Genomic DNA, 14,480 nt, shown 5'->3' on the forward strand with positions numbered 1-14,480 from the left:
TGCAGTCTTATTTAAAACTACAAACACAGAAAAAGATGTCTGTGAAGTTAAATATATTTCTCCTGTAAAAGCATGCATTGGGTAGAAGAGGGAACAATGGGGTTTCTTTTCTGTGTTATTCACTGTTCTGAATTGCTTAGTAGCCCTCTAGAAACATCTTTTCTGGTTATTAACATAGAATAAATTCAATCTCCTTTCAGTTATTTTCTTATTAGGCAAAACGTGTGAAAGCTAGCTGCAAGAACTCCACTAATGAGTCTTGGTATTTTCAACACCAGCAGATTCATGTGAAATGTACTGAGTGCAATATGAGGCTTTTCCTTCCCTGTAATTGCAGCACATAGAGAAATCCAGCCTTCCCATGAGTTTGTCAGGGTTGGTGAGTTTTTAAACATCAAGTTCTTAAGAGTACTCATTTTCTCCTCAGAACAAATTTGCTTCATTTGGTGCAGAAGTTTAAAAATGAACACAAGAAGCGAGGTTCTCCTCCACCTCAGACTGACCCCAGCGGGGCTGCCTTCTCCTTAGCCATGCATTTCTGCCCACTGGGCTAGCAAAGGCTCTCAAGTGCTAAGACAGTTCAAGGAGGTGATTCAGACTAAAACAGTACTCGTCAAGAAAAATGGTTAGTTTCCAGACATTTGGCTCCACAAAGCTCCCTGCTAGATGATTACAAGAGAAGCAGAGCTGGGGTTGAAGCACAGGAGTGGGAGCTCCAGACAGGTATCACTCCACTACTCCAGCCACCTACTGCTGCTGGAGCGGTGGCCATGGGCCCTCTTTGGGTCTCCAGAACATGATTATTATTATTTTTTTTTTTGGCAAACTGTTTTGACCCCGAAGTTGCCCCCCTGCCTACAGGGCAACCTCAGGTAAATATTTGGTTCACTTTGCATCTGCTTTATGTGTCCAGGTTTGTGTGCTGACACAAAGCCAGGCCTCAATAAACAACTCAATTTTCTGTTTTCATTGTTCTCCAGAATATTCATGCTCCTCTGAAGCCAGGCTTCCAGCTTGCACCAGGATTTTTCCACCAACATATTCACACCCAGGACTTTAAGCAGTGGCAAGGGGAAAGGACCTGTGGTGTCACCAGCATGTCCTATCACCAGCACAGTCTACTGCATCACGGTGCCTTGGGCCCATCATCTGCCAGGCTTGCTGGGCCAGGGAAGCCAGAGCAGGACACTGAACCAGTACAGTTCTGCATCAGTATGAACTTTAAATGCAAAAGTTGCTCGGCAAATGAGTGTTTACCTTTAATCAAGAGGCAGATTTTGGAAGCACACAGCTCTGGTTTTACTAGACTACCAATGGCATTTACAACAAGCATTGACTAGGAAATTCTTGCTTTTCTAAATACCAAACAAAAAGCGTGTAATATTTTCATAAAATGGAAACGTTACTGTATCAAATATGACAGGTTGAGCTGGAACAAATATCAGAATTCCTTCTGATATCTGATATCAGATATCTATATCTGTGTCACAACCATAAGCTGATGCTGCTCTCAATAATCTTCCATCCTGTCTTATTCCTAAAATTCAAAGTATTAATTGCAACTAATTCCACAAGTTTTAGAGTTTATGTTCTTCATTATGGTTTACATAGAAGTTCCATGCTTATCAGAATAGAGCAAACATGAAATACACATATCTAGATATGAAAAATTAAGGAAAGAAAGACCTAGCACAAAACGAAGCTATTTTGTCCCTCTGATGATTATTTTAATGAAAGTACAAACAAAACATTTGACCCGAGCATTAAATACTATGTACAAGTGTCAAAATCATGTAGTCTTGAATGATTTTTTACATGCTACTTTGCTCACCTTATTAAGATGCTAGTTGTTTCTTTGATTTATCTGGTAATAAATTTTTGATGACTAGTGAGTCTCATAAAAATTGCTCTGGTGCTGACTACATTGATTAATAAGCCAGAAGAATCGAAACTGTCAGAAATTCATGTGCAAGAGTAAATTACTGCCAAACATACATTAGGTATTCCATAAAATATAAAATAAAAAAGGTTGATTTGGTAATTTTTTCTTGTATCAATTTGCTTGATTTAATTTATATTCAGGATCATCACTGTCAATCCTTGCACACCTTGCCTTTTATAACATCAACATTAGAGTATATCTAATGTTGGGACGGTTAGGAAACAGCAGGCAACATGTAATAATCAAAACTAAAATCCAGAATTTCATTTGGAAATCGTATCCAGTTGAAAGGTAACTAAAAACTGTTAAATCACAGTTTCAGCTTTAGTAATTAAAACCCACCTGTATTTAGAAGCCAGAATTTGCGTGCACAGCCATACTACAAATTATATTCTGCCACAACTGTGGTATCTCCTTTCAATACTTATGTGTAATAGCTTCTTGGAACACATCTGAACTAATGCCTCTGAAGAGTCCTGAACTCTGCGGCCCCAGATACTTTGCCTGAATAACTCCCAAATGCATGTTTAACATGCAAAAAATCCCACTGAACTATACACTAAAGCAAAATGGAGGAAGAGATCTGGGTGTACATACATGAGTAGGCATCAAATATTCTCTTTTTCATTTCAAGGGAAATCGCACTGATAGCACTGGGTTTAGGATTTGCTCCCTTTTTACTTCTGCATCTATTTGCCATCACAGAATGGCAGTTTGTTGCAAGACATATGATTGTAAGATTGGAAAACCCATTTGATTATAAATTCAGAAGTGGACTATATGGATAATAAAAAGGATTCTGGGATCGCTGCTCTCTATTCAATGTAATAAATGCTACTGTTTACATTTAGCACTGGAGTGGAGCTTCTTAAAACATCTGGCAAAACTATGCAGAAGGTTAATATTCTTGGTTTTTTTTATTACTGTTTAGATGAAACTGTAGCAACTGAAATGGTCACCACCCTAAGTAATCCTTTTTACTGTTCAGGCTCCTGCATTCTTCACTTTAGATGGCAATTTTTTCTCCATTTCTCCAACCAAGTATAATAAAGAAGCAAAAATCTTTTTTCCTGGGATATTTGATTCTAACTGATTTCTAGAACGTCAGATTTGCAGAGTTAAAATGCTAATGTAGCTGGGCACAGGAAAAAGCCATCACAAAGCTGTTCTCATAAGGACTTGCAGAATCATGACTTAAATCTGACCCCAGCTTTAACAGCAAAATATTTCTTGTATGGATAGAAGAAAGCTGAGATGCAGGACTGAGGAATCTTGTGTCGTATATTGAAGAATATTCTGATTTTCATACTTTTCAAGAAAAAGTTAATTTTAGTGAGAAGAATTTCAAATGAAATCTCACCACAACCTTTTTCAAATTGCCCCATAGGTAGGTATAAAGGGCTGTAAAAATGCATGTAAACTGGATAGTAGTAATACCAGCTGAAATAAAGTCATGACTTTTAAAAAGTTTACCAGAGGCACCAGTAAATTCACCAACATAATTTCCACTTAAGCCTTCCATTGGATAAACAGCTGATAAAAGCAATCATAAAACTAGGGAAACTTCTCTAACTAACTGATAGCCCTCACCAGAAAAGTAAAAACAAAATTGCTGAAAATCACACACAAAAAAATAAGTAATGTGAGAATGAAATAAAAAAACGGAGTTCAATAAAAGCTAGCATGTAATAAAACAGATATGACTGCGTAGAGAATAGAAATTTCAGACAGTTCTGCTTGATTATAAAAGCGTCACTTTTTAATTTATCTCTCAAATAAAAACAGCAAATACATGCAGTAACTCTTCCTGTTTGGTTGTAAAGAACCAACCTAAAGAAGAAAACAAGCAAGCAAGCAAACAAATTGAGTTGTGAAGAGTACAAAGGGTTAACCAGCTTACCCTCCTCCCCCCCCCACTTTCTGTTAGCCATAGGTTACCAGAAATCCTTCATCCCCTACCAATGCATTATGACATTAAGTCTCATTTAGCATTCCATTGTCAGCTGACTCCTATTTATTTCTCACCCAGCTGCGGTCTTCTGGATTTGTTTTAAAATTGCTGCAGTGTTTTTGCTATCTATTTCAAAGACCTAGTTGTGCACATGTGAACATCCTCACAGAAAAGATTAGGTAAGGTACCCTCAGAAAACATATGCCCAGTTTCTTAATAGCCTGTATTTCAGACACACTGCCTTTGCTTAACAAGATCAACCAGAAATGCTGCAGGGCTGGGTGAGAAGAGCCCCTGAATCCACTGAGGATGAGAAGTCGGACTCCCCACACATACAGCATCTGGAACTCTGGGGCAAACCCATGTTAGATAAGGGGCCTTAAATTACAATAGTTCTGGCGAAGGCTAAAATCAGGCAATAGATTGCCATTGTTATATGCTGGCCATAACATATTAAAAGCCACGATGTTTCACACAGTAACTTATAGCAACGTGTTGATTTAAAACGCGTTTTCTCAAGAAGTATCCAGATGCAATCAGAGGACAATAAGAGAAAAATGAATCTGCTACTTCTTCTGGCAGTTTGCCCCATAAGCATCTTTTTACAACAGTATACTTTGCTTTTCCCCATTCTGCCTGACTTTTGCTCTCAAATCATTTTGAGGTGTGTTATCTACATTCATTTTTAACATCTCTTTAAAACTACTACTTTTACATATAAGCCCAAAACTTCTTGTAGGCCTTTTAGATATAGCACTGAAACTGACAATGCACTTCAGTTACATTATGTCAGACATTTTTCAGAGCAGATTGCTTTCTGGAAAAAAAACAGTCTCTCCTTTTTATACCCCCCATAACCCTAACCACAAAGCATTGGTACACTCCAGATAGAGGTAGTGAATGGAGTTAAATCCAGCTGGCAACCAGTCACAAGAGGTTAGTATGGGAGCCCATCCTGGTTAATATCTTCATTGATGATTTGGATGCGGGAATTGAGCACACCCTCAATAAGCTTGCAGGCAGCACCAACTTGGTGGGAAGTGTCTATCTGGTGATGGGCCTGGAGCACAAGTCTTATGGAGAGTGACTGAGGGAACTGGGATTGTTCAGTATGGAAAAGGCTCAGGGGGGATCTCAATGCTCTCTATGGCCATCTGAAAGGAGGTTGTGGTGAGGTAGGGGTTGGCCTCTTCTCCCAGGTAACACTGATAGGACAAGATGGAATGGCCTAGAGCTGTATCAGGGGAGGTTCAAGTTGGATATTAGGAAAAATTTCTTCTCTGAAAGAGTGGTTAGGCATGGGAACAGGATGCTCAGAGAGGTGGTGGAGTCACTGTCCCTAGAACCATTAGGGTAAAGGTAGATGTAGTACTCAGGGACATGTTTTAATGGGCCATACTAGTGGTAGATAGACGACTGGGCTAGATCACAGAATTGTAGGGGTTGGAAGGGACCTCCAGAGATCGAGTCGAACACCCCTGCCAAAGCTACACCAGATCACACAAGTAGGTGTCCAGGCAGGTCTTGAACATCTCCAGAGAAGGAGACTCCACAACCCCACTGGGCAGCCTGTTCCAGTGCTCCGTCACCCTCACCATAAAGAAGTTCTTGCACACATTTGTGTAGAACTTCCTATGCTGCAGTTTCCGGCCGTTTCCCCTTGTTCTGTCTCCACAAACCGCTGAAAAGAGTCTGGCCTTGCCACTCTGCCCCCTGCACCTTAGATGATCTTAAATGTCTTTTCCAATCTTAATCATTCTATGATTTGCCAAGCCTTACTCACAGATGTGTAACTCTGCTTCAAGTTGCTGTCAGATACACTGTGCAAGGGCACAATTTATTAAGAGATCCAGGACAGCTATGTTTTCACTACCTTCACACCAGCTTCCAGGTCATCTAACAAAGTTTACTCAGAAATGATTGTGTATTTGCTCCCAAATAACCGAGGAAAACATTGAGTATTTTTAGGTCAGATCTCTGCAGAGCTCACAGAAATGCCCTTGTTGACAATTATTGCCCAAGACCTATCAGGCAGTCGTTCTTAAATATTTGCTTTATTGAAGCTCATTTTTTAATGAGAATGCTGTTCAGCTTTACAAGCTAAATCCTTCACAAGAATCTGCTGTAGTCAAAGAGTTGCCATGGCCAACCAAATTTCTAATCTCTCTTTAAGACACAGTTTTCAAAACTGCATTAACACGTTAACTGTATTATAACTAGATTCGTATTGCAGTTATATTCTTTAAGCCTTGAAATCCCATGTCTGCTTCTCTAACCAAAAGCTGATATCAAAGTACATTAGTTCATAATAATCCGGTTTAGACTATCTGCCTTCTTTGATGTTGGAATGATAACAGCACTGCTGCCACTTTTGGCAGACTTTTTCAGTCACCTTTTCTAAACCTCATGAATGCACGTCCATGGGCTATTGGAGGTTTAAAACAGTTTCTCACAACAAAATGTTGGTCAGGCTTCTACTGAGTGGACTGAAAAATATTTCATTTTCACTAAAAGATTCAATCATCACCCTGCTTGCATTGAACACAGAATATGATTTTATTTTATTTCTTAATCCTTTATATTATCTTTTCCATTATTAAGAATTTGAATATCAGAGTTCTGAAAAGGGCACATTTTAATTCAGACAGACAGAATTTGTCTCTCCGACAAGAGATAAGAGCCTAACAACACAGATCCAAGATTGGGTTGACCCTTTTTCCCTCCACACATTTCATTTAATCTCACCTGTGTGTGTATATATATATATATATATATTTTTTTTTTTTTCTTCCCTTACTCAGGATGCCATTTACCTGCAGTTGTACATTATGATCTTTGCTTGTTTGCTTATGCCACAATTTGTCCTCAAGGCTAGGCCCTCAATTCTGTTTCTTAGCAGTTTCCTTCAGACATCTCTACCTGTTCCTCATTTTGGATTTTACTATAATTACGATAGAGTTTTAACTCATCTTCTGATCTTGCCTTGACTAATGATCAGATACAACTCTGCCTTGTATCCTTATTCAAATCCTGTACCTACTGTCTTCCTTTCCCCACTTTTGGTTTCATCAAATCCCGTTTATGTACTTTCTTCAGTTCTTCATTCAGATTCTGATTCTAACCCAGCCCTAGACATCAGCACCAGCAACTTAAACCCTGGGTTATTATCCCTGACATGGTTAATGGATTAGTGCACAATATTCTAAACTTTATATGAAAGTTCACATCAAAGGGAATAGTAATATTAGTAGTTAGAACAGAATTTATATGTGCAGTATCTATATCTGTCATATACATCAGTGATAGCTTCATTTTTATTACATATCCATCTTAGCAATATATAAACAAAATTTATACAGATACTGTTTTTCTTGTTTGTCTTTCAACATGGGTTCCACTTTGCCTTGGGGAAGAGTTACAGATTTGCATGTAAACATTGTCCAGAGATGTCAGGACTCTTAGTCATCTACTGTCTCTGCCGGAAATAATGTACTAATATATTTATCGATCTTAAAAATACAGCCAATAAATATATTTGGTTAGAATACAAATCAGTATTTTCATATAAAGTATATAGTACCATGCCTTTGATACAACAAAACCAAATGTAAATTATATTTTTATATTCTTTTTCCCCCCATCAAGCTGATAAAATACTTTTTGTTGGTTAATTACAAATTTTTTACTGGTACGTGACAGAAATGTGTGAAATAGGTTTGTAAACTCTTGTTTACTTCTTAGCTATATTGGATCTTGCTTCCTGCCTTCTTTGGAAGGAAGTTTAGAAGACATCATCTGTGGAGGAGATGCAGCATCTCAGAGAATCTCACCTACGGTAAATCACGGAGGAACCTTGTTATCAGTACACCTATTGTAGTGATACTACATTGAAATAACACAAAAATACAGGAGATCAAAGACCACTGGTGTAGATCAGTGTTAGAGACAAAAATGGTAAAGATGTCAGGCTAGAATATGAAAGTGAGCTCCAGGAATACGCTACCGGGCTACACAACACACAAAAAAAGACAGAACCTGCAACAAGCACAGTGTAAAAATAAGAAAGGGAAAGAAGTAGGTACAAAAGGTTAGTGCTAAGAGCACAAGAACAAGCCCTCCAGGAACAAGAATATCTGCTCTAGAATATAAGTATTTGCAGAGTTGAACCTAAGAGAAAACTAGCACGAGAAATTCTATTCCACAAACACTCAAAGAATACACAAGTTATTTTCAGATACTATTTGTATGCTAGTGCATTACTTTTAGTGTCTTGCCAGTCTTTTCTAGCTGTTAAAAACAAATGATGAAAAATTCTTCATTATTAGAACCCAGAAGAAGAATCTCTTTTTCCATGACCTATGACTGCTGACCTGGAAGCAGAGGGATTTGCTGCCATGTAGTAGTGGGGTTCAGTGGAAAAATTTCTTCTAAACAACAAAGCTGGAGAGGAGATTGCTTCTAGATAGGGGACTGGATTCTTGCAGACTGTCACTGACAATAAAATGAGGTTTTTAATTACAGTGCTCAGCTCAGAGCTTTGTTTCAGTATTGCCAAGCAATATATGCTCAGCATAGTGTTTGTCAAACCATTTCCATTGCTCAGAGTTAATGTATCAGTCTTTGAAATGCCTTGCTCTTCTACTACCTTTTCTGATGGAAATGTGGAAAGTGCAGCTTACTTCTTTTCACCAAACATCTTGTTGAGATTCCTGACCACGCTGACTGCCTCATGGGAAAAACTTGCTTTCAAGAAACTTAACTAATGGGGACTGTTCTATCATAATTCTGCCTCACTGAGATAAGAAGGTCAAACAGGAAGACAACAATCACTAAATGAAGTGTTAAAAGGTAAGTGCCAGGTTCAACAGCAGCTTAGACATGCTAGAAGTCTGAATGCTATTCTACACAACCAGCATCAGGCACATTATTTCATTTTATCTGAGGTTATACCACCAGGTGATGACCGCAACAGACTGCTATGACAAAAGCAACATCCCTACCCTTCCTGCTGTGAGAACAAACAAGCTAAGAGCAAGTTCCACACCAAGACTGATCAAGAGCACATGATTAATCCCACAAGCACACTCTGAAGGCAGCTTTCTGGATTAGTCTTAATGTGAATGTCAGTATTCAAACCAACCCCCATCCCAAGTAGCAATCACACATCTGAACTTTAAACCACTATCTTACACCAGTCCTGATAAGCATCATAGAGTTTCAGTTGTTCATAGGAGTTTAATTCACTGTTTTCTTTCAAACATTTATGTCCATTTGCACTTGTCTAAGTACATTATAGCCACTAAATCAAACAATGCGTCATTTCTTTGTTGGTACCCTAGACAGTGGAGATCCTCTGAGAATACGCTTATAACAAAAAGGTCACTTTGAAAGTTGACTATACACATGAATAAAAAATAAAACATTTAGTTAAGCCCTTTGAGGAGATGAGGTTGTCATTACCCTTTACTGTCTGAAAAAGTTTTTCTCAATCCTACCATGAGCCACATGGGGCATTTAATGGCATCTCCTGGGGACACAGAATCAAGGCCAAGATTCAGCTAACTACCTGAACAGCTACCTACCATGGCAGTCAGAGATTAAGAACCATTATACTCTTGGCAAACTGACCTATTTCCAAATGATGCTGTCACAGGATGATATGATATGTACAGTGGGTGTATTTTAGCCAACAAAAGCCAGTGAAGTGCCACACGCTTCTGAGCTTCCTGCTCAGAATTAAAAGCCCCTCCACACACGTTTTTTAACACAATATATAGCCCATCTTCTTGTCAGCACATGTCTTTCTTGAAAAATGAGAGCTGAAAAATCACTTGGCATCATTTCTCATGAAAGGTGAGGAAATTAAAGGAAATGAAAGCGCCTACCAAGTAGGAACAGCTGATATGAGGGGCCTACTGGCTAACACACTCCTGAAGTAAAGTGCAATTCCAATTTAATTCTCGGTGCTTAAGTACCATGTAAAACAGAAGTGTGAAAATGTAAAAGTATGTGAGACAATGACATTTTATCTTTAGAAATGTTCATCCCTTCTGGGTGTCATCCCGACTTACCAATTAATCACTGGAGCAGGAATATCCTAATACGAAGCTAAAAATGGGGTGAAATTTTTCACCAAGCATGCTTGAAACAGCCATTTTATTTCACAAGGGAAAGAAGATCTATTTTGATCTATTGGCTAGCAGTTTCACAAAAGCAGCCTCACAGAATCTGAATGGAAAACTCTGATGGTGACTGTAGCACAGTGATGGCTTGTGCCAGGCATTAAGAGAAACCTCAAGGTTTAGTGACATGTTGCAAGCAAGTGTTGCAAGCCAATACTCACTGAGCTACCACATTCTGGCTGAGATAACAGCAACAGAGTAAATACAATGTTATAGACATTGCAAACACAAAATAAAACATATTAACATAAACCATTTAGTGAAACATAACTTGGTATTTGTGATTGCGTGAGCATACCCTCTCTGTCTTAGCTAGTACAGACAATTCTAAACAAAGCAAAATCAATATTTCCAATCAGCCAGCAAAAGGAATGGGCACAGGGAGACAATTACCATCCCTGGAGCTCAAAATCTATCTACACCATATAGATGCGTAGTTCCCAGTTTATGAAAGCCCACATCTCCCAGTACTTGAAAGTAAACTTTCTGATCCGAGACAAAAAGAATGATTGTGAGCTGTTATTGTTTTATTTTCTCAGTTTTGGAAGTGAAGTTACCCAAACAGTACCCAATAATCTGTTTAAGTATACTACTTTGTCGCAGAGTAAAAAGTAAGCTGACTGACTCTATCAAATGTCAGTTAGTTTAAAATATTTTTTCTTGTCTGAATGATTTGCAGTAATCCAAGTGCTCAAACCTGCATAAAGTTTCTATAGAGAAAATTATTATATTCACACCCCAGCTTAGTGATTTGCCTAATGAGAAAAAAGAAACAATACCTGGACATAGACTCAGATTAAAAAGGGAACCTGAAGATGTTAGAGGGAAAAGATCAAAATTTCAAAAGGAGTTTTAATTTCTTTCATGTTCACAGTTCTTTTGCTTTTGTGCACAGTTACGCTGCTACACCCATTAACCACTGTTTATGACTATTAAGACCTACAATCGGCTTTCTGCAAATTGAAAAATACCTGTAGCAGGTGGTATCCAAGTAATTCTCAGATCACAGGCTTAAAGGAAACTGGAGATAAAAAGGATGACTTTTCATTAGGGAAATCCACAAATTCCCTTTATAGCATATGTGAAATAACCGCAGTCAATAACCAAAAATGTTGCTACTGAGATTCTAATTATATTGATATTTTAAATGGATGATTTACATCAATTTAAATGTAATTTCAGCATGGTTGTGCTGAAAATAATGCTGTCTTGAACTAGTAACATCTGCACACTTTTGTTTTCTCATCACTAATCTTAGACAATAATGAAGTGTGTATATATATATATATTCTAACTGCTAATATCTAGATAAAATTCTGGATGAGGCATGGAATGACTTTTCAATTCTATTTTTCCTCGTACCAATGGTTAGAATCTGATTTTGCTTACATTGTTAACGACAGAGGCTTCAAATATATACTGTGGACAAGATGAAAATCTGCCCATTAGACAACAAGACACCATGACACCTCAGCAGCAATTGAGACAGCCAACATAACAGAGCTTATTTAAAACAAAGAGCAACAGTTACAAAAACTGATGAATTTCAGAAGATTTTGGTTGCTAAATAAGTGTTATTCGAGCAGTTTATTACTCAACAGCTATTAAGTCATTACCTATTATCTTTTTTAATTTTTATTTATAAGTACTTTTATTTAGAATTACCTACTAAGAGCTCCCCTAAAAACTTAGTGTGTGTCAAATACTTATTTCAGTCCTTGAAATTCTGCCATCTGCATGAGAACTGCATGAAAGACCATAATTTATACTGCTCAAAGATAAATACAAAACTGATCATAAGAAATTGCAACATAAGTTATCAGAAAACTTAGATGCAGGTATACAATGGACTGTGGAGATACTCCAAGGTGACAGATAGCTACCTCCTTGTACTATGTTCGCAGTACAGAACATTACCAGAAGAAAAGTAGTTCAGCCTACATGAATAACCTTGAGAACTATGCATTACCAGACAAAGATCAGGACATTTCTGAGACTCGGTTTCTGTAGCCACATTCCCAGCTATGATTCTTATCACTTAAATTCTCTTAGTGAAGAACAGCATATAAAAGCCACTACTGAATCATTTATAGTTTCATATAGAAATTCAGATCTCAGTTACTTAATTGGAAGCCCCAGACCTTCACCTACTTACGCTTTTTTGGTTAACTGAGTTGACAGATACCATTTAATAACTGTCATAAATACCTCTAAATTACTAACATACATTTTTAAGCAAAGGGGAAATACCAAAAATTAAGTTTCCAACCACTTCTAGGAAGACAGCATTGAACTAGTTGCCAGACACAAAAGTAACCTCCCATCTGAAATTTTACTGTGGACTGGTAACATGAACATTTTCAGTGCAAATAAATACTTTAATGTGTTTAATAATTCACTGAATTATTTCCCAAACAAATATTCTGCATTTGTACAGATTTTAGAATTAAAATGAGAAGCCCAACACAAGGGCTATTTTATCTAATCAATTATGCTGTTGAAGAAAGCACCAGTATCTATATTTGAACTAGCAAAGTTAGGGACTTAAGTGAACCAGTCCAGATTAAAAAGTCTGAATTCTGGACATTTTTTTTCAACACACAACTCACAGCCAATGCCATCAATGAACACATATTTCAATCTACAAAACCTTACTACGCTTACTTAGAATTAATATCCCCAAGGCTTGTAATTCTTTCTTTTTTTACCTTCCTCATGTTACCTAACAGCTCTTAGAAAGAAGCAACAAATGTAGGACAATAGCGAGCAATCTCTGTACTTCCTTAACATGTCTAAATCACAATTAGTTACTCTTCTGTTAGCAAAACTCTTCAATATAAGTTTGCAGTTTTTGCAGTTTGCACATTTGCCCCAAATCACTAGCTAATGCATGGATTATGAAACAAGGGTGTAGCTGATAACATTTTGCTAAGCACACTACAGCAAAAAAAACCCATGACTGACAGCACAGAACAGTGTCACATGATACTTACTATTTGTATGTTTCTGATCGAATGTACTCAAAAACATGAGACACTCCCAGCTGGAACTGGTCAGCTATAGGGGTCACCCAAGGATTGTTCTCTGCTTTGAAGACTTGCTTTTGACCAGTCAAATCCAAATTACCTGAAGAAATGGCATAGGAAAAAAAAAAAAAAAGAAATACAAAAAAGTTTAAAGACATATCTTGCTGTAAATAAACCTCCATTCATTTTGGAGAGTACAAATGTAATCAAAGGAAACATCTCAGGTTTAATGGAGTGGAAAAGGAGGACAGAGCAGATCCCACCATGATGGATGCAGTTGCACAACATTCATTTCAGCAGTACAGCATATTGCATGGCAGGATTGAATTTGGACTGCTATGTGTAATATTTATTCACAGAGTTAGTTTGAAGTAGAGCTTAATTAGTGTGTAGGTTTTGGGGTGTCCTGCGCAGGAATACATTCAGTCAGCACTGCCAGAACAAGTGAATAAGAACCTGGGGCTTTCTGTTGCTGCCCTCTGAACTTCCCAGCTCTATTGCAGGCATCATAAGTTTCACATTACCATACCACTAAACATACCCTTTGGGCCTATAGGACAAGTCAGCAAGATGTCCCTGTCTGTGATGGCTTGCTGGAATGAATGGTGAATGACGTTACAGTAAGATTTAGCTCTGCTGAAGCTTAATGTTGCAAAGCATTTCTCAAGGACTACTCCAGGCACCATGCCAACACATGATGCCCAATAGGCTTCTTGCCTCGTCAGTGCCCAGTGAGCTGTTTGCACCAACATCCCATGATAAGAATCCCCTATACTGAGAAACACAAAGACGTCCTTGTTATAGGTCAGCTTTACCTGTTTTGTTGACAAGAAGCCTTAAAGACTTTCAGGAAGTTTTTATTGTTTACCTTCGTTAGTTTGTTTGGAACAACTTACCACCAGAAACCACAACAGCAGATGCTCTACCAAAACTTCTCTTGGCTATGGTTACAAGAGGCTAACTTCCAGGAAGGCCTAGCCATTGAAATAAGTGTTCTTTGAATTAAATTAAAAAAAAAAAAAGAATCTCTGCTACCCTTCCAAATCTTTATTTTGCAAATTTTGTGACTAATGGAGTCCCAACACTACTGTTAGAAAGTCACAAATACAAAAAGAAATAAAAAACACAACAGAAAACCATGGGAAATAAAACAAACAAACAAAAAAATACAAGGTTTTAAAGAACAACCAAGCCAAGCTGTCACAGAATTCTAAAAGCAATCTGATCAGCTTGTTCTACAAAACAAAAGGCACCTATGTAAGTCACATGAGCACTCATGTATGCTACAGGCTCCTGCCAGCCCTTTGCATCTCCCCACGTTCTGCATTCCTGCTAATCATTACTGTGCTTCTCTCAATACAAAGGGTTAATGCAATTAG

General features: G+C 37.8%; 1 protein-coding gene across 1 annotated transcript in view; it reads right to left on the bottom strand.

Annotated features, from left to right (window-relative positions):
- Positions 1-14,480, bottom strand: part of RSU1 (Ras suppressor protein 1) — a gene marked incomplete at both ends in the record, with an annotated part of 98,265 nt that overhangs the window by 43,767 nt on the left and 40,018 nt on the right. The window contains one exon of the mRNA XM_079538725.1: positions 13,069-13,201. Within this exon, the coding sequence (XP_079394851.1) occupies positions 13,069-13,201 (133 nt within the window). The remainder of the gene's footprint in view (positions 1-13,068; positions 13,202-14,480) is intronic.

Source organism: Tetrao urogallus, assembly GCF_951394365.1.
Source record: "Tetrao urogallus genome assembly, chromosome: 7".
Classification (NCBI taxonomy): domain Eukaryota; kingdom Metazoa; phylum Chordata; class Aves; order Galliformes; family Phasianidae; genus Tetrao; species Tetrao urogallus.